Source organism: Primulina tabacum, chromosome 14, assembly GCF_025594145.1.
Source record: "Primulina tabacum isolate GXHZ01 chromosome 14, ASM2559414v2, whole genome shotgun sequence".
Classification (NCBI taxonomy): domain Eukaryota; kingdom Viridiplantae; phylum Streptophyta; class Magnoliopsida; order Lamiales; family Gesneriaceae; genus Primulina; species Primulina tabacum.
The window spans coordinates 3153370-3173568 of NC_134563.1; the positions used below are offsets into that span (position 1 = coordinate 3153370).

General features: G+C 33.6%; 3 protein-coding genes across 5 annotated transcripts; 1 reads left to right on the plus strand and 2 right to left on the minus strand.

Annotated features, from left to right (window-relative positions):
* Nucleotides 1-193: 193 nt before the first annotated feature.
* Nucleotides 194-5056, minus strand: LOC142525234 (putative Rho GTPase-activating protein At5g61530). Of its 3 annotated transcripts, none has more exons than XM_075629455.1 (10): nucleotides 4906-5056; nucleotides 4338-4450; nucleotides 3970-4232; nucleotides 3030-3092; nucleotides 2936-2954; nucleotides 2538-2636; nucleotides 2367-2444; nucleotides 2029-2273; nucleotides 1527-1689; nucleotides 194-654 (listed from the first exon to the last, which is right to left on the minus strand). In XM_075629455.1, exons 2-10 carry the CDS (start codon nucleotides 4396-4398, stop codon nucleotides 509-511), a joined length of 1137 nt encoding a protein of 378 aa, XP_075485570.1. In that variant the 5' UTR covers nucleotides 4399-4450; nucleotides 4906-5056; the 3' UTR covers nucleotides 194-508. The 3 variants fall into 3 exon arrangements, with proteins under 3 accessions (XP_075485570.1, XP_075485569.1, XP_075485571.1); XM_075629454.1 differs by having other exon boundaries at nucleotides 4896-5054; XM_075629456.1 differs by having other exon boundaries at nucleotides 4785-5052.
* A 1646-nt stretch (nucleotides 5057-6702) lies between these two features.
* LOC142525359 (large ribosomal subunit protein eL15-like) lies at nucleotides 6703-8828 on the plus strand. Its single transcript, XM_075629635.1, has 4 exons — nucleotides 6703-6847; nucleotides 7018-7184; nucleotides 7774-7971; nucleotides 8373-8828. The coding sequence occupies exons 1-4, from the start codon at nucleotides 6844-6846 to the stop codon at nucleotides 8619-8621; spliced, it is 618 nt and encodes a 205-aa protein (XP_075485750.1). The 5' UTR covers nucleotides 6703-6843; the 3' UTR covers nucleotides 8622-8828.
* Nucleotides 8829-11130: 2302 nt separating this feature from the next.
* On the minus strand, nucleotides 11131-19971 carry LOC142525174 (QWRF motif-containing protein 7). Its single transcript, XM_075629353.1, has 5 exons — nucleotides 19306-19971; nucleotides 17020-17256; nucleotides 15350-15439; nucleotides 11587-11697; nucleotides 11131-11347 (listed from the first exon to the last, which is right to left on the minus strand). The coding sequence occupies exons 1-5, from the start codon at nucleotides 19966-19968 to the stop codon at nucleotides 11291-11293; spliced, it is 1158 nt and encodes a 385-aa protein (XP_075485468.1). The 5' UTR covers nucleotides 19969-19971; the 3' UTR covers nucleotides 11131-11290.
* Between the last annotated feature and the right edge of the window lie 228 nt (nucleotides 19972-20199).

A 20199-nucleotide genomic window follows, 5' to 3' on the forward strand; every position in this document is an offset into this window, starting at 1 on the left:
TGTTGTTTTTAAATCTCAAATTTTTTTAAAGATTCTCCCCTAAACTCAGTTTTTATCGTAACATATTACTAGGATTATTGAGGTTATTCTAGTATATAATTAATCTATAATTATCATCCCTTCAAATAATTGTTGTGGTAAGAGTTTTTTGGATATCTAAAAATTAATAATCCTAACACCAATTCTATACACATTCTTTTTTTTTATTACAACACACGCGGGAAGAGAAGATCGAACCCGGTGAACCAGCTAATCCGGCAGGGAGTGAGACCATTGAGCTACAAGCTCGGTCTTAATTCTATACACATTCTTAATAATATAATAATATTATTATTTCCGAAAACTATGACAAATGGCAAATAAAATCTACAAAACGCCACTAACAATGTCTCCTTGCTGCAAAAGACTACCAGCTTGGGGATTTTATAGGCAGTCTGATAATTTTATTGACATGTTTATTGGTCTCAGGATAGTACCATAAAGAATAAGTGGGAAATATTGTCAAGAATCACCTCCAGACGGTCTCGTTGGCATCTGTGAAAACAGCATTGTGATGTTCAATCAAACACTGAATAACTTCAATAGCCCAAAAGTCGACTGCCGTTCCATCATCGAGGGGGATAGAAGATGAAGTATCTATACTTTCACAGTCATCTGCAACGCGACAATAGATGTGATTTAGAATAACTAGAAGCAGCAAAAGATGCTATATGTCATGAACTTCTCAGCCGCATATCGGGACATAAATAACAATTAAAAGTATGCTGCCATCCAAAAATATTTTGGAGATAAAAACTGTAAAGAAACGAGCGTATTGAGAGAAAACTTCACTGATTTGTTAAATGTTTCTTCTATCTAACTAAGTTCTGTATATGAGCTTATATACAATATATGAAAGAAAGCTTGCTGTTAAAGTCTATTTAATAAAAGCCCATTCATGTACAATTAACAAAAACAAACGGTTTCTATCTCATTTCAACAAATATCCCCAGAAAAATATTTTCTACCAGTTTCACACTTTCTCATGCAATTGTTGTTTGAATTTAAATTTTTTTATCACTCCCAAATCTTAATTATATTGTTATTATACTAAAGAACGCAATATATTTTTACATGACATGGTAAATTTCTCGTTTAAAAACAAATCCGACACAGATCACATTGTTCGATTCATTTTATATCAAATTACATTTTCAGAAGAGACAAAACCAACATGGCCCAAGTTCTTATATTATTACTAGATTGTGCATTAACTAAAGATCCAGAGAAAGAAAGGGCACATTCTAGTCAGTATCCCAAACAACCATGTATGGTCAATCATTAGTCATTACTGCTGTATATTATCATTAAAATTGTACCACGGCAAGATGATGAATTAGGAAGAGCAAAAAATAAGCTTTCTAAAGAATGTTTGTGATGCATCTGATTCATACCAATGAACATTTACACATTAATATGTTCGAATAAAAAAAAACATTTATGACAAAAAAAAAAATCAGGATCATATACAATGGATGCTGGATCACCTGCAAGCATGTCCCATGCACTGAAGTTGGAGGCAGAATCTATATTAGTCTTAGGATCAAGCTTTGATGGATCATTCCAATACTGTTTATAGTGCTCAGGTCCTTGGCCTTTCCGCCGCATAATGACAGGAGCCATTTCCATTGCAAGGCTTCGAGTATCCATCTGTAACAAGTTTGCAACCATTTAAGCATTACTATCAAGTAAAAATTGAGGATACACTCAATATTCTGAATTTATGCTCCCAAATATGATAGGTCACATAATCATGGAATGTCTAAATTAAACATTTGTTGGAATATGGGAAGTGCAGTGCTGTACTTTAGAACACCAAACTTCAGAATATCACGTAGCACTTAGAATCGTTGTATTCCCCAAAGCCCAGCACCGGTTGGAAGGCACAAGTTAGCTCGCTAAATGCTAATTCAATAGACACACTTAAAGTGGAATTTTCAGAGTCAAAGAAAGGAACTCTCATGCACACCAAAGAGGGGAGAAGTCTACCTTGTTAAGAGGAGATTTCTCGCCAACATGACGCAAAAGGGCAGTCACTAGTTCCAATGTCATGTACTTAACAGTTGGAAGTTTCTTGAGAATATTTCTCATTAAATGAATGTTGGTTCGAGCATTTTTTATTTCATCGTACAATTCAAAGGAGGTTAATGGTTCAGGAAGGCTTGCAATGTAACATTTAATAAGAGCTGCGACGTCAATTGAGTTTACACCCTCTGGAAGAGTTGCATCTGGATCTGGATATACAGATAAAACATAAATTAAAAAAAAAACAAGTGGAAAATATGCAAATAACATAAATTCACGTAAGGATGAAAGTAAAGATATACCGTGATTGTACAAGGACACCAACTGCCGAATAACCTTTTTGTCTCCCTGGGCCTTGAACAATTCCTGAGAGTTCAATCCTAAATCATAAAAGTGAGAACCTAAACTGAGTATATATATTTTTAATGATATAAACAAAAATTAAATTCATTATTTTTGCTTTCCTTAATCACCTGATAATATAAGATAATCTGAACATTTGATCAATATATTTGGAACTGGAGTGCTAGACTGTTGGCGCTGGACAGTAACCTCAACTGGAACTCCAAATACTGACAGATCAACAAGTAAAGTGATTGTCTACATCAAATTAAGTTAGGAGGCATTGCATGCAACATTTATTTAGCTTTGGAACAAGTAGTTTCTAGAACATAGGTATAAAATAGTTAGTAGCTCATAGAACATGTACTTCATCATGTAAAGATCTCACATAAAATAACTACACAAAGCTAAACCAAAAAAAAAAAATCCATAGTCAGTTTTTGTAAATTCGTCAAAGTATCTCCATGTTGGTTTCGTTTTGTAGACCTTACTACTAGTTCATTAAACAACAAAAGCATCAAAAACCTACCATCAGTACTTGCAACTCCCTGCAGAAATGATAAAAAAGAAAAGTCAGAAACATTCTTTGTTGGAACAAAAATGAACAAAAGGACTTTCTGAACCTTTTGCCATCTCTCAATATCTGTCAGAAGAGTTTTACTTTTTTGTGCAGTCTTCTTGGCCACCTGTACAATAATTTTATCATCATTGCACCTCCCATTGCAGAACTAATGGAAATAACTTATTCTTGTTTCGAATGCAATACATAAATCATGCATGTCAAACCATACCTGAATATCAAAAGAAACCATGAGAAACAAGAAAATGAGAAGAAATAAGACAGAATGTGTGTGAATTATGTATTTATGTTCATGATATTGATGTCTTGAACATTCTTCTTCTTGTCAATCTGAAGACATGCATAAATATGTATTCATGAAAGATTATTTTTCCATATACATTTTCATAAAATGTTTCGATCAGCACTCACAAAATGAAGAATACTTTATTAGTATTATAGAATGAAACCCAACATCATAATTTTTATGGAAGCATCATCAATTGTAGACTTATAATATCTTTGAAGTTTGCAGTTTGCACAATCGGAAAACAAAATTTTCTTTTATCATTGAGTAACTGGATGTCCAGACAGATTAAGAGCCAGACTGATAAGTGATCTTGAACGGACCAAGTATCGAAAGTATTTATCAAATGGGCAGATGTTATGCCTAGTTTACAGATGCAGAACAAAACCATTCAATAAGTGGGAACTTGTAATGGACACAAACTAGCAAACAGTACCTACCGTAAAAAGTAGCATCAATCAAATAAGAATCAACTATATACCAAAATGATTTGATAAAAGAATTCAGATCCAGGCATGTTGTCATTTATTCTGTACCTCACCTAACAATGGTGTTTTATGAGACGATTAATAAGGTAAAGTAATTATTAATTCCACTCGCTTGAAGTAGTAGCAAAGCTACGCCACACATCAACTGTATTTAATAAAAAAAATTAAACATCATGTACTCCTGTCATCGAGCATTCCTGCTTTATTACCTCTTCGACCTTAGTTTTTCCCACGGAAACCTTCTCTTTAGTTTCTGAAAATCCCCTCCTTAAAAACATGCTGCTGGTGGCAGCAGCAGAAATAAGACGTTCCTGCATTGCATGTCTTGTAGATGGCTGCTGGAAGAGTGCCCACCGGCTTTTGACTGCAGATCCGACTTTCCCTGCCACATCAACAACATTTTCTTTCGCGTCCTTGGCAGCTTCCCCAACAAAACTTCCAGCAGATTGCCCTGCTTCTTTAAGCTTCTCCCCTATTCATAAGAACTGTCATCTGATCTCCATTTTATGCACTTAGATGTGCTAAAAGAACATAAAAAGAGAAGGACCAATAGAAATTATAAAATTCAAATAAATACCCGAGGATTGAAAGAAAACATTGGCCTTTTCTTGCCACTGAGGCGATACAATTGAAGGCATTTGTACTGCCCTCGAACACAAAATTTGACTGGAGATATTAATTTTACTCTATCTGTCCATTTTAAGCAACAAAACCAACCATTGATGAGAATATACTTATCAAATTAGTAAAAAAGAAGTCTTTTATGAAACGTAAATAAATATAGATGCTAATTCCTGCCCTGGATAACTTTTTTTCCCGATCCTCCAATCTTTTGTAAACATAAAAATAACCAGAATTCTTCATTAAAAGCTAAAGTTGATTTTGCAAACTATCTTTCATTTTCCTTCCAACTTTATAGCCAAAAAATTGATTCATATAGACCACCAAAAAAAGGATAAGTTCAACAAATTCTCAACTCGGTAAACTAGGAAATAGCAACCAAAGACATCAAACCATATCTTACAACGAAAGAGCATCATATAATCCTCGTAAAATGATCAAACAAGAAAAACAGAATCAACCAACAGTCCCACGCCCGATTAATCATCAGTTAAATAAACGGTGAGAAATTAACCATCATTAACTCAAGAAATGCAATCAGCAAACATCAGTCAAGCAACGATCAACTGCTCCAAAACCCTGAACTTGCAAGTGTTTGACGCTTCGTAATCGGCAGCGGAGAATATAAGAGCGGAAGAGAAAATTCAAAACGAGAAGTCTTTCAAATATAAAATATGATTTAGTACAAAGATAAAAGCAATAATAAAATAATTATCAATTTGTATTAAAAGAAATAAATATTTTGATAAAAGATTGATGTGAAGAATAATATGAGTTTTTTGTTTGTACGAGTAATAATTTTGAAGATAATCAATATTAATCTCTTAAATGGAATATCTTGTTTACATATTATTATAATGATAAGTCAACTATTATGTCAATTGATTTAGACACTGTGAATATTGTATAAATAATAATTTATTTTTTTATGATATTAATGCTTGAAAAAAATATATAACATTAATAAAAATAAAATATAAAAAATGATAAAATTTGTATTAAAAAAATTCTGAAAATGTAAATTATAAAAGTGCAAAATGTTAGGTATAATAATTGTCTATTTAAAAGAGCGATCGAACTGTGATGTTTGAGCTGATGTACAGTTTAAAAACTGATGTACAGTTTAAAATATTTGAGTTGCACCGATACTACGAAATATACTTTTTGGTAAAGCGACAAGAACTTAGTCCTACAATTGATATCAGAGTCAAGGTCACGAGTTCGATTCTCACACACTCCAAGGAGTGCAATTATTGGGAGGACGATTGTTGAGTGTAATAATTGTCTTTGCTGAAAGAGTGATCAAACCGTGGTGCTTGAGCTGTTGTACGAGTTAAAATATTTGATTTGCACCAATACCACCAGCAATAAATTCTGATAAAACAGCAAACGTTCTATCCTACACAAGATATTATTTAAAAAAAATGTAATACGATAATATTTTAAGGATGTAAATGTCAATTTGTAAACTTGAACCAAAAAAAACATAAGCAAAAAAAAGCATGACAATCTTTCTTCTAACTTTTGGATAATTTATAGAATTCGAAGCTGAAATTGACACTCACAAACACTTTCATGCAGTTAGAATCTAAAAAATATTTCATAGAAGCTCTAACAAACGCTACTTTAAAATAAAGTAACTGTTTTTGCTCTTTTTAACTATATTTCTGTTATATTTTTTTCTTATACGATATAATAATACCAATTATTTATATATTAACTTAACAAATAACAAAAATTAAGGATCAATATGTTATATGGTTATCAAACAGGATATTATGCGATATTGCAATAGAAGATTTTGTTCATGTTTTTATGTCTTTCATTTGGGTGGCAGCGCACGCACGCTCTATCTGCACGAGCGTGTGGGGTGCGGGCCCATGTTTACTGATTTTTAGAGCCGTTTTGATCTTTTTTTAAAATATATTTTTTCCTCCAATGGCTATTTTGTATTTCATTTTACATTTTTTTTTCAATTTTTTTAACTTAATAATTAATGTTAAATTTATATATATATAAATTATAAATATAGATAATTATTAAATATTAATTATTGAAATGTATTATTAATTTATAAAACTAAACTAAGATTTATTATTAATAAATTAATTAAGATTATTGTCATAAAATATATATTTATGATAATATATAAATGATATTATAAATAAAATAGTAAATAAAAATGTAGATAAGAGGTGTTGATTAGCAGGACACTATATTTTTTTTAAAAAAATAGTTAATATTGATTGGTTCGGACAATGAATAAAAGAGATCAATTGTCAAAGCTAAACAAGCCCAATAAACAAGGTCCATTTCAGAAAAATTTAGCCCAACATTTTAGTTCCAGCCCAAGAGAACAAAGCCCAAAACTGGGAACCTTGGACTTCAGAATTCAAGACAAAAGCCCTAATTCCATGGATTGCTGCTAGTTACCCGCGGCAGCGGCAGCAGCAGCGGCAGCAATGGGTGCGTTTCCCCGCCCCTGTCCTCTCCGATCCCTAATTTCCTGCTTTAATTTCATTTGATAGATCAATAACATGTGCTCAGAATCATAAATGATGTTATCCTGGTGGAAATGAATTATTTTTACTTATTTTTTTGATTCATTTGGATTGATCTGGTGATTCCCATCACAGGTGCTTATACATACGTATCGGAGTTATGGAAGAAAAAGCAATCCGATGTTATGCGGTTCTTGCTTAGGGTGCGCTGCTGGGAGTACCGCCAGCTTCCATCTGTTGTTCGTGTCACTCACTCGACGCGCCCGGATAAAGCTCGACGGCTGGGCTACAAGGCGAAGCAGGTAAGGATTTGATGGGAATTTTCTTATTTTTAAGGTGTATCTGGTGATTATGTTGGATGCGTGGTTTTTTCATAATATCTGGTTTTTCCTGTAGATCAGATGAACTTGAAATGAGTTTTCTTTCCGTCTTGTACTTTATTTGAATTTGTTTTATGGGACATCATTTAAATTTTATCAACCATAAGATTGCTCGAATTTCTTGTAGCTGGTGACCGTGGGTAAGTGAGTAATATTCGGTTTTTGTTTGATATTCATGTTACTTGCGGAATGCCGGAATTAGTCGCGATTATTATTGATTGAACATTTCATTTGACGGGACTTGTTAGGAGAATCGATTTTGCACTCAATGGCCTCCTTAATTGCCTTAGTTGTGTGATGCCACTATGCTCAATTTGATTTGATTTACTTAAATTAAAGTATACTAATTTTTTTAATGATGGGCGGTTGGTTAATGGAATATTTCTGCTCTTGGGTGTGATAGGGCTGTATCTTCCTTGAAATATTGTTAAGTTTTTTTTCGATGCCTTCGTGATCCTTATCTCCTGCAGTTTTTTTCAGTGATTTTATGTGTTTGAATGTTATCTATCAGGGTTATGTGATATACCGTGTCCGTGTAAGACGTGGTGGAAGGAAGAGGCCCGTTTCGAAAGGAATTGTGTATGGAAAACCCACCAACCAGGGTGTTACACAACTGAAATTCCAGCGTAGCAAGCGCTCTGTTGCAGAAGAGCGTGCTGGAAGAAAACTGGGTGGACTGAGGGTTTTGAATTCTTATTGGATCAATGAGGTTTGCCTTGTGTTAACATGCTTCCTTTAGCATTTCTATTTTTTTTTGTTGGGTAAAGTATTTATTTTCTCTGCTATGGTGATAACTAATGTTGACATGTGTACACTAGTGATACCTTGTATTAGATGTCTAAAGTTGAATGGCATGGGAGGAATTCAATGATTAAATCACCTATTCAGTTTCTTCGCAAATGTACTGAAGAATATAAGTTGTGACTAAATTTTTTCAAAAATTTGACCTCATGCTTGACATCGTAACATGCTATCATATTTGATATTGAAGTAGAAAGCTTGTGATAACAATCACCTCTTTAAACAGTAATCTTCAGTATTTGCCTTGTAGATGTATAGGTCTTTCCAATATTCTTCATAAGTAGTGTTCCAACTCTTTGTATAATGCAGGACTCTACTTGCAAGTATTTTGAAGTTATTTTGATCAATCCAGCCCACACCACCATCCGAAAGGACCCAAGGATTAACTGGATTGCAAATCCAGTTCACAAACACAGAGAACTCCGAGGACTTACCTCTGCCGGAAAGAAGTTCAGGGGTCTGCGTGGAAAGGGCCACCTTCACCACAAAGCTCGCCCTTCAAGAAGGGCTACATGGAAGAGGAACCAAACATCATTATCCCTTCGTCGGTACCGATGATCCTCTTGTTATGTTTCGGTACTCCTATGTTATACGCCAATCCGTTCCCTCTTGTAACTTTTTCTAACCTTCTGAAGGAAAGTATTACTGTTTTTATTGGACATGCTTTATGTTCTCCAATAGGATATCCATATGTGCTTTGTTAGCCGTTAGTTGCTGTTATGTTTGCTGCTATTATATACAATCTTTTCTCTTTTGTTCCGATAATGATTTCATATGAAGATCCATGAGATAGTTTGAAATCTACTATTCTTCAAACAATTTTTTTTATATAAAAAATTACGACTTCAAATTTTTTTATATAAAAAAATAACAATTTTCTTCAATATAGAATATACACTCATCTGACATCAAAGCTTCAAGCTAGAATCAATTGTAGCATCTCTCCTCATACTCGAAAAAATGTACAAATTGACTACTTTGAAAAAAACTAAAAATTGAGAGTCAAATATTCGGATTTGGATAATATGTTATGTTATAAACACAACACATTTTTTATACTAGATATATATCAAACGTGTCAGATAAATTTGAACAATTGTCATATGATACTAGATGATCAACTTGTCATCTTGTTTAAAAAACACACAACACTTTGTGCTGTTTTTTCAGCTAGAGTGGAGGATCCAAATATCAAATCTTCCTTGTTATCCGAGGATTCAAGGTATTGAAATTGTTAATGTGTTCGTTACATGCGCACCCGAGTGGGCTAAGCTAATTGGTTCTGTAGGGAGAGATTTGGCGTATTTTTGAGAAATATGAACTGAACATATAAAATTTGTCATTTGAAACGATGTACTTGCATTTGTCTTGGAAAAAATTTGGTAGAAGACATCCCACAAATCTTAATTTTAACCTCATTCTAAAACTATTCAATGTGGGTAAAACTGTGTGTATACAATTCTTTATTAAATATTTTACGTTAAAGATTTTGTAGTTTTTGTTATAAAAAAATATTGAATTGAGGTCCAAATGTTTAACTCCTGCCTTTTATCTGGACGTGCAAACGAATTTTGTAAGTTTGTGAGATTTTTAGGTGATTCATAACCGAAATTATCGAGTTAAACTGAGTTCGAATACGTTCAATCGTTTTTTAGATAGATTTGATTTATATTATTGTGTTTCATAGATCGTTAGTTGTTTGTGATTTTAATTTTTTGTTGATATTATATTAAAGATATTATTTCTAACATTTCAAGTATGAGTATGTCTTTTGTGAAACGGTCTCACGAATCTTTATCTGTGAGATGAGTCAATCTTACTGATATTTACAATAAAAAGTAACTCTTAGCATAAAAAGTAATAATTTTTCATGGATGACTCAAACAAGAGATCTATCTCACAAAATACGACCCGTGAGACCGTCTCACACAAGTTTTTGTCTTCAAGTATTTATTTTCATAAACATATTCTAATTTTTCGAGCCAAAAAATTAAATTAGTTGGGCTTGGACACAAATATGTCTAATTCAGTCCAAATTCAATAATTGTTTTTAGTTTTTTGGCTCAATTCAGCATTCCTCCATAGTCTTTCTAAATGTGGGGCCCTTCACCGTGAGACCCAATGACCAAAACTCGTTGGAGCAAAACCAATCAAATTTTTTTTTATCTATTTTGTGGATAAATAATTGTTCAAAATTCAAATTTGTCTTAATTTAGAATCATACTCTTATGATTGAGCTATAGTTTTTAGCCAGATTACAACTTTATTTATGTAATATCGCAGAACATTATGCTAAACGACATACAGACATGAGAAAGTGCGGATACATAAGTGCCGACTGATCGAGTTGTTAGGCCATTGATTTGAGAGAGACTTTTGGGTGTACCTAACTGTCGATGTTGTCTCCAATCCTCGAGAGCAGTCTTATTCATTCTATACTATCGGTCATGTCTCTAGCAAAAACATAATTACTCGATAAGATTTTACGTTACATTTTTACGACTCACTTGACCAACCAGATTAAACAGAGTAATGTCAATAGCATGACATACGAGAGCCTCCCAAGACGTCACTCATCTCCAAGAAAGTTATTAATATGCTTATTCGGAGATTCGAGACCAATTTGTAAGATCAAATGATTAGCATAAACTCAAAAGTTATAAATGTTAGCCGAAATGCACTTTTATTTCTTTATCCTTGTACCAACATAGCGTCACATAGAAAGCGACATGTAGACATGAGAGAATGTACCTACTTGGGAGCCGATGGGTCGGGCCGTTAGTCCCATGAACCTCATTGTAAGTGATGTTTCGTACCCTTTGTATCAGTGTCAATCATTCCCTACTATCGTCTTTTTTCATAGTAGAGACATAGTTACATGTTAAGATCTGATGTCACTTTTTTATGGCTCACTTGTTCAATCAGATCAAACGGATCAACGTTAACATCACGATGTACGATAGCTTCTCAAAAAGTCATTCACTAAATTACTTCTCTCACTGAAGCACGCTTAACCAAATAAAATCAAATCAAACGAATAAATGTAGCATGTCCAAACCTACACCATAGTTGGGATATCAAAAAATATCATAACGAATTTCCAATAAATGATCTCAGTATGCAACACTAAAAAAAAACATGAACCAGTTTTAAATCAATATAATTTGATTATTTCTTTGTACTATTTAACGTGTATTAAATTTTTTTTTTGGTTCTAATTAAATAATTTATTTCACTTCCTTCGCTAGTTGAATACGGTGAGCTCTCAAACTCTTCTCTTGAACCTGCACGTCAAATATTAAATAATCAATTGTTGTGATTATTTTTTAACAACATAATTTTCGTGTATATAATCTGATTTTGTTCTATAAAAGCACTAATATCCAAGCATTTTACAAACTGTAATTCATTACAAATTCCCAGTAAACCTTGGCAAGATCAAATTTTTAGTGCAAGATCAAAACCAAAAGTACTTGGAAAATTTAAATAAATTAAATTCCCAGAAAAGTTTATTCTGAATTACCTCTAGAGATGCAGCCACGGCATTAATAGTGTTTCCTAACTCCTCATGTAATTGCTTCTGTTGTTTTAGCACCACCGCAAGTTCCAGTAGTATAAAACACGCTTTCTCAGCCTTGAACAAACAAAATATAAGTACTATACAATGAAATCAACATAAAATACGATACGCTAAGACACCGTTTAGTGTAAAATATACGTGTAAGGCCCGAGAATTTGATTACCATAATCGGAAATGATTTGGGTATATTTACCGTAATCTGAGATTAATTTGGGATGATTTCTTGATTAATTGAAGTGATTATAGACGGAACGGAGTGGACTGGGAAAGACGAGAAAAGACACGAATTAGGTGAGAGGGAGGTGCCACTCGCGCACATGCGCGACGTGATGCGCGAGCTGTGCGCGAGTTGGGCAGAAGATCCCGCGCATATGCGCGGAGTGATGGCGCGCATATGCGCGAGCTGTAGTATGCCTTGTCCAGAGAACCTCGCGCATATGCGCCGAGGTGAGGCGCGCATATGCGCGAGAGATGCCGAGACACACGCGCCGAGAATTGGTGTCTCGCGCATATGCGCCGAGTGATGGCGCGCATATGCGCGAGACGTGTTTCTTCAAGGAGTCGCCACGTTTCTTGATTCATGCATGTGTGTGTGTGTATATATATATATATATATATATATATATATGTAAATGGACGAAATATTTACATTCAGTTATTCGAGGAAGCTTCAGGGAAAAGGCTCCGTCCGTGATTTTCAAAATTGATTTATGAGCGAACCGTCCGTCTGATTTTGAATCCGACTTCAGTACTGTGTTCCTATCAACGCAGGCTACAACTAGACGTAAGTTTTATTACGTTTAGACATGTTCTAAAATTATGATGTTGTTGGAACTGAATACACGTCGTATATGATGTTCTTGACATGTTAGACATCATAGAATCGAAGTCAGATTAAGAAACGGACTGATTATGGAATTATTATGAATTTTGGAGTCAATTTGATTGAAAATCGATATCAGATTTATATCATCGTTGAGATTATGATTTCTACCAATATTAATTATGAGTTCTGGTATGATATCTGTGGTGTTGGAATTGACGGGGTTATCGAGACTGTATTGTTATGCCGTCGAAACATCAGTTGATTGATATTGATCAGATTCGGTATTGATTGAGATGGTATTGTGATATCATATGTCGATTGGCATTGATCAGATTATGTTTTGATTTGAGTATTAATCAGAACAGGTTTTGAACTGAGTTATATACTGATATTGTATCTATTCGATTGTCATTATCAAATTGGGTATGGACAGAGTTGACTTCGATACTTCGTCTTCGTCGGACCGAGAAGATAAAGGTATAAATTAATGTTGAGTTGGGATTGCACAACTCGAGTGAGGTTTGGCTCGAGTTTTCCTAAATCACATACTTTACCTTATTGTATTGATTTGATTGATGTACTTGTTCTCTTGATTTATGGACAGCAGGTATTAGACGAGTAATCTTGTGACAGAAGTGCCTGATAGTGGTGGGATCGCCACGGGCACATTGCACGATGTCACAAGATAGTGTATTGGCGATAGTGCCAAAGTCTGTCACCGGATGTTTGGCTATCGATGTGGATAGAATTATAACTTCTTCTATTACTGATGATCGATATTATATCGATGTGGATAGAATCGGAGCTTCTTCTATTACTGGTGATCGGTACCGTATCGATGTGGATAGAATCATAACTTCTTCTATTACTGATGGTCGATATCATATCGATGTGGATAGAATCGGAGTTCTTTCTGTTACTGGTGATCGATACTATACCGATATGGATACAATACGAGCTTCTTCTATTACTGGTGATCGATACCATATCGATGTGGATAGAATTGGTATTTCTTCTATTACTGATGATCGATACCCTATCGACGTGGATAGAACTGGAGTCTTTTCTATTACTGTTGGTCGATATGGGAATGCTAACTTCTGGAAACCGGGATCCCTAGACTAGGATTGAGTCTAGTCTTAAATGTGACGTCATGAGTCTAATTGACAGTTATATTGATTCATGTTGATTATGTCCTGAATATGGTACATGATGAGTTATGTTCCTGATGATGGTACATGTTTAGAATAGTATTTATTATTGATATGGATTATATTCTGATTTGAATACATGTTAGACATATCTGTTATATGCTTTTATGTTGTTTTTATGATTGCATGTATACATGATTTATACTGAGAATGTAATTCTCACCGGAGTTATCTGGCTGTTGTCTTGTTTGTATGTGTGCATGGCAACAGGTGGGATAGGATCAGGGTCAAGAAGAGAAAGAGGCTGGACTAGAGAGCGTGGAGATCCGGGCTTCGAAGCAACTTAGGATTCAGCACTGATATATAGTTGAACATAGTTGAATTCTTGTAGATAATACAAGATTTGTATGTTTATGTATCATATGATTTGAATTGAATTACATTACGTTTCCGCTTTGTATTTTTAAAAAAAAAATTTAGACCCTGCTTATTATAATTGGTTGAATTATTCCTAAAGACGATTAAGGAATGAATTAGCGTTCGGATCCCCACAATACGACTCTACGTTCATGATTCATCCAACTTTGTATCGTGTTTTATAATAATTGGAGTTAAAAATAATCGTATTATCCATAAATTTAAATTTATTATCCCCATATTATAATATTTTATTATCTCGTCCTTTGAGTCAAGTGATGTCTGAGATGTTAGAATCGTTAGATACTTTAAAAAATTAAAAAATTTCCAAAGAGGTCACTCTTTAAACACCTTTAGGAAATCATCGTTCATATTTGAGAGTTTATATGCTAATTGCTATGAATTATGCGGCAATTTTTTTTAAAAAAAGAGCCTGTAAGATATAAAATAAGTTGTGTAAAAAATATTAGGTTAAATCTAATTTATGTTTTTATATATTTTAATATTTAAAATAATAAAATGTTTTTTGTAAATTTTATTACATCACAAATATACACAACTCAGATCCCGCAATATTTATAAAAATATTTATTTGTTTATTTTTCAAGTATATAATTTCTTTTTTCGTGGTTATGAAAATAAAATAATTTTATAATATCCAATATATCAACTTCTTTAAATTTAATTATCTTATTTTATTCACATATTTTTACATCTTATTCTTGAAATGAGGTCTTGTAGTTTAGAAGAGGGAAAATGAATTTTTTGATCCATAACTTTTCTTATTTTGAGTTTTGGTCTATTCAGTTCTCAAAGTTTTGTTTCGATGCACTGATTTTGATTTTCTTCGGCTTTAAGATCTATTTCATCATAGTACCGACGTGACATTGAAAATGCTAACATTTAGAAAAATGCTAGCGGGACGTTAGAAAATCACCAATAGTTAGACCAAAATAATCTAAAATTATAAGTTAGTGCATAAAACCCAAAAATTTAATGAACCAAAACCCAAAATCCGACAAATTAGTGTAACAAAAAAATCATTTTCCCACTTATAAATATCTAATCTAAAATAGATAGATATAAGAACTTGTAAGCTATTTAAACATAGCATCGTTTAGCTAAACTTCTATACCGATAACTTATAAGAGCTTCTAATATGACAAATTTTAGATTATGCGACACATAAAATCAATGCAAGTGGCAAAAATTTAAATATATGGCCTAAAATCTATTTTATATAATTAATTAATTAATTTGTGAAGCATTTTTTAATTCTAATTTGAAGGTAACTGTTGTAATTAAATTATACCTGCAAATGCATGCCTGAAATAGTTGCTTCTATGGTATCCATCACTCCCACGGCTTTGGACATTGCATCGTACAGAGACATTGCATCTGCCTATTGAAAACAATAAATGAACACTTTTAATTAAAAAATAATGATTATTTTATTTTTTTAAATTTTAAATAAAATTCCTCTAAAGCTTAAAATGTTTGACCAAATACATATATGCACAAGAAGTATTACATAAATTAATTTGTTATTAGTTGAGAAATTAAAAATAGTTTGATAGTTAACACTTGTTATTAAAATGACTAAGCGAGTATTATTTAGGCTGCGTTTGGTTGGAAGGATAGGATAAACTAATGATCAGTATGTAAGTGATAAAGAAAATGATTGTGGTAGGATTGTAATATATGGTGTAAAATAATATTATGTTTGGTAAGATTTTTAAATGTAGGATAATTTTGAATTTTTTGATGAAAAGACAAAATTGCCCTTCCCCTTCGCGGCGGCGGCGGCGGCAACAGTGGCGGCGGCGGACGGCGGCCGGAAACGGCAGGCGGGAGGCGGCGGCCAGAAACGGCCGGCCGGAAATATTCGGCGCCGGCGCCGGCGGTCAGTCGGGGCTCGGCCGGCGGCGATCGTGGCGGCGGCGGCGGCGGCGGCGGCGGCGACGGTCGGTGGCAGGAAGTGGTGTTGAGTTTGAATATAAGAGAAGGGTAAAATTGAAAAAATAGGAGGTATTAAGAGTTGGATAAATAATTATAGGGTGTGAGAAGTTATTATTTTAACCTACCTAATATAACCTAATCATTCATAGGAGGGATTGACTTGGTTAAATAATCACGCGTACCAAACAGCTGACTAGGTAGGATAAAATAATCTATCCCGGCTAATCATCCGAACCAAACGCGGCCTTAAGTGATTAACTTCCTATAAAATTTACAAAAATTATTTCACTGTAAAAAAAATAAAAAATATATATATTGACCAGGCTAATTTTAAATTCTGGTAATGATTAGATTCAAAGAAAGCGAAAGAATAATTAATGGGAATTGATATTTATATTATATTTCTTATTATTTACAATTCATCTGTAAATAAGTTAATATTCCAGCAAAAAAAATAAAAACTATATTTAAAAAAAAAAAAAAAAACAAAAACCAAGTTATTACAGTGAGAGTAAAATTTTAACTAATTAGATAATCAAAACCATATTTAAACCATACTTATAAGATCAGATAATCGAGCTGGTTCCCGAGCTTTCGAATCGGCTTGAAATATATTTGATTCGTATTCGAAATTATCGAATTTGAGTCAAACTCAAACATTCTCGAACTTTATATCAAGTCAAAATTATCTTATTTGATAGTTCGAGAGCTTTAAAATTTCATTAATTTAATAATAATTATATATTTAATAAATATATTTCGAGTCCTTGCTTTTCAAGTAGCTCCAGAATATTTCGAAATCGAATTCAAGTTTAGATTCGAAACGAATTCAGCCAAAAATATAAAATTTTGAGCTGCAAAATCGAATCAAGCTCGAATATACCTTATTCGAGCAAGAAAAATTTCTTGATATTCAGCTCGATTCGATTTGTTAATGTCTTTTTCAGTAATCTTACTTCTTCCACATAACTGTCAAAATTGATTACGATTAAAAAGCCAGTTTATATAGCATATTTCACTTACTTTAGAATCATGGAGGAGAGGGAGGCAAACGGATGCGGCTGACATTTTTCTTGAAACCCTAACGACTGCTTCTGCGTTTTTGGCCTCTAATCTCGACCATTCATTCAGCAAACTCATCTCCGAGTTCAGAATATGATTCAGTTTGATCTCGTGCTTCAGCTTTTGGATTTGGCTTCTCTTCTCCTCGATTACGTTACGGATTATGGAAATTCTTGCGTAGCCGCTAAACAGCTTTTTCTGCAACATAATCACAAATCAATCATACTAAACTTTCTTCTTTTATTAAATTCAAAGTTGTTTGATATAATATATTAGATCGTTTGAGACAATCAGAGAGAGGAAAATGCTACACCGGGAGAAGTTTTCCTCGGCCTCTCCCGTGATTAGATGGGACGGAGATGGGCAAAAAAATTCAAATGACATTCTTTTTTAAAAATACATTGTCGCATTTTGGGACAATATATTTGTATCGACCTTTTTAGATTTAGAAATTAGAAATGATTCCACCTTTGGGATTAGGTATTTTTGTCGACACAAAAACTCATATGACATTGTTTATTATTAAATTTTGTGAAATGAATATCTAATCTGATCCGATCCGATCCATGAAAAAATATTACAGTTTTATGCTAAAAATATTATTTTTCATTGTAAATATGGATCAGATCAACCCGTCTAACGAATGTAAATCTGTGAAACCTTCTCACGAGTAACTTATAAGTAAGTCAATAAGACAGTGACTGGTGAAAAAAATTGAGTGGGGTCAATATTTTGAGTATCATTGTTGAAGAACATCAGGCATTTGGGTCGATAACTCTTGTTAAACATCAAGTTAAGAAAAAAGAATGGCATCCGTTTGACTAAAAAAATTACTTATTACATAATGTGGAACCAAGTCTATTTTTAATAAATATGAATAATTTTTAAAGTGAAGTTTGATTTCATTGATCAAATTCTCCCACTAAGAAGTAAGACCCCAAGTTTTCGGATGGGTCCCAATCCAAATATGTGATCTCCACTCCATCCAAGGATGTCAAAACACCAAAGAATTTCTTTCTGTTCAGCATCGAAAAGTCCACGAGAAAAAAGGTAAATGACACGGGTGATCAAATTCTTTAATTTATAGTCAGAATCAAATTGCGTCACACTTTTTTCTTCAATTTTTTTTATAAAAAATTATGATTAAAAATAATAATCATAAACGTATACGATATAGTTATTAATATTTTTTTGGCCAAAAATTGCGCCAAACCATCTCACCTAAAACAATTGTCATAGTATTTGACATAGAGTGATAAAAATATAAGGAGTAGGTCTTTTGTGAAACAGTCTCACGAATCTTTATCAGTGAAACGGTCTCACGAATCTTTATCAGTGAGACGGGTCAATTCTACCCCGATATTCACAATAAAAAGTAATACTCTTAGCATAAAAAGTAATATTTTTTCATGGATGAACAAAATAAGAGGTCCGTCTCACAAAATAAGAGATCCGTATCACAAAATACGACCCGTGAGACCGTCTCACACAAGTTTTTGCTAAATATGAAAACAACATATTCAATTAAAGACATCATCGTTTAATTTTTCTTAACTCTCGTTCAAAATTCATTCCCTACAAAAAAAAATAAAAATCATATTATTTTTAAATATTTTTCAAATTAGTCTCAAAAGGGAGAAATCATGAGTAACGAAGCTACACCTAGCGTCAAAGAAAATAACAACGTTTTAAATTTGGCATATGTCATTTTAATAGTGTCTTGTTGTGTCCAAACATTCTAGAATTTATTAAATTAATTTTGAATTTTGATTATTGTTTTATAAAATTTTATTTCTATATGATTTGAGCTATTTATTTTTTTTTAAAACACTATGTTATTATTATATTCGAATCAATTTGAATATATAATTATACTTGAACATTAAAAAAAAACGGCAAACCGACCGAAACTACTCAAAATCGTTTAAAAAAGTAAATCTTATTCCACATGATTTTTAATAAGACTAACCAATCGTATATGACAATTCGATTTTTTTTTTAAACCCCAAAATCGCATCGTGATCATCCTAGTAAATGATACACTTAAATGTATAAGATATTTTAGAAAGATTTATTTCACATGCTCCAGTTTGAAAATGAAAAACTTCATTAATGTACTAATCTCTTCTGTTTTTATTTCTATTTTTCCCTCAAAATTTATCACATTTTGAATTTTGTCATAGTAGATAACATATAATTATCATTGAAATAACTTGGAATCTAATTAGGATAAGAAGTAATGGGTACCTGAGAAGTTTTCTTGACAGCAGCCATGGACGGCTCAGCTCGAGCATTGGCGAACCTCCACTGCAACAACCTGTTGTACATCACGCTGAAGTGATGGTACTCTTCTTCCAATACAGGCGAAACTTTCTTCTGTCTCAAGTACTTGAGCAACCCTCCAACGCCCCCGCTTTTCGATCCCTTCTTCATCGATTTCTCCGAGTTCGCCGGAGATTTCGGCTTCGCCACAGCTGGAGCACCCGACTGAGATTTGAACAGAGCCAAAGCCCCTGCTGTTGCCGGAGATTTTTGATGAACCGCAACCACCGCCGACGCCGCAGCAACTATTGAAGAACCAGTCAAAGATCGGCCTGGGGACAATGCCCATGCTGAAGGAGAAGTGGAAGCTGATCTCGTATTCCTCGGTGGCGCTTCGCTCTTGCTTTTGGCCCGTGGCAGAAACCTTACAAACCCACCGGCGGTTTCCGCTGACTTTTTCTTCATTTTCACTGTTGAGGTGTTGGAGTTTTCTTCGCCTTTAGAGGTTCTGGAAAATTTGGAAATAAAGGTTTGCACTTCGACCAGAGAAGTTGCCACAGGACCTCCGCTTTTGCTTCGGACAAGCCGAGGGGATGTTCCGCCGCAGACGGCAGCGTGTTGGTGCCTCCGCCGTTGTGGGTTTTCCATGGTTTTAACAAAAGTCTTCGTCAGAAAAATAAAGCATGCATGTATCATATATGGGAAGTGAGCATTTGAGTAATTTATGATAGTTGATAGGGGTAGAAGTGTAAATATATGAACCAAAGTCAAATCTAATCTAATCTATTTAAAAGGAGGTTGGGAGCACGTTATAATAAGGGCTTTGGTTCTCCACTAACTATATCAATATTCAATTGGTTAGAGTTAAAACAGTGGGAA

What these genes read in the sequence shown, in the direction of transcription:
- LOC142525234 (XM_075629455.1), bottom strand. Translation starts at nt 4,398, where the DNA reads ATGCCTTCAATTGTATCGCCTCAGTGGCAAGAAAAGGCCAATGTTTTC. An exon ending in AGATTATCTTATATTATCAG is followed by an intron (nt 2,445 to 2,537) that starts GTGATTAAGGAA and finishes TTTATGATTTAG; the next exon opens with GATTGAACTCTCAGGAATTG. An exon ending in GGTGTCCTTGTACAATCACG is followed by an intron (nt 2,274 to 2,366) that starts GTATATCTTTAC and finishes CTGTATATCCAG; the next exon opens with ATCCAGATGCAACTCTTCCA.
- LOC142525359 (XM_075629635.1), top strand. An exon ending in TGGGCTACAAGGCGAAGCAG is followed by an intron (nt 7,185 to 7,773) that starts GTAAGGATTTGA and finishes GTTATCTATCAG; the next exon opens with GGTTATGTGATATACCGTGT. An exon ending in ATTCTTATTGGATCAATGAG is followed by an intron (nt 7,972 to 8,372) that starts GTTTGCCTTGTG and finishes TGTATAATGCAG; the next exon opens with GACTCTACTTGCAAGTATTT.
- LOC142525174 (XM_075629353.1), bottom strand. Translation starts at nt 19,968, where the DNA reads ATGGAAAACCCACAACGGCGGAGGCACCAACACGCTGCCGTCTGCGGC. An exon ending in CTGTCAAGAAAACTTCTCAG is followed by an intron (nt 17,257 to 19,305) that starts GTACCCATTACT and finishes ATTATGTTGCAG; the next exon opens with AAAAAGCTGTTTAGCGGCTA. An exon ending in CCGTGGCTGCATCTCTAGAG is followed by an intron (nt 11,348 to 11,586) that starts GTAATTCAGAAT and finishes TTTGACGTGCAG; the next exon opens with GTTCAAGAGAAGAGTTTGAG.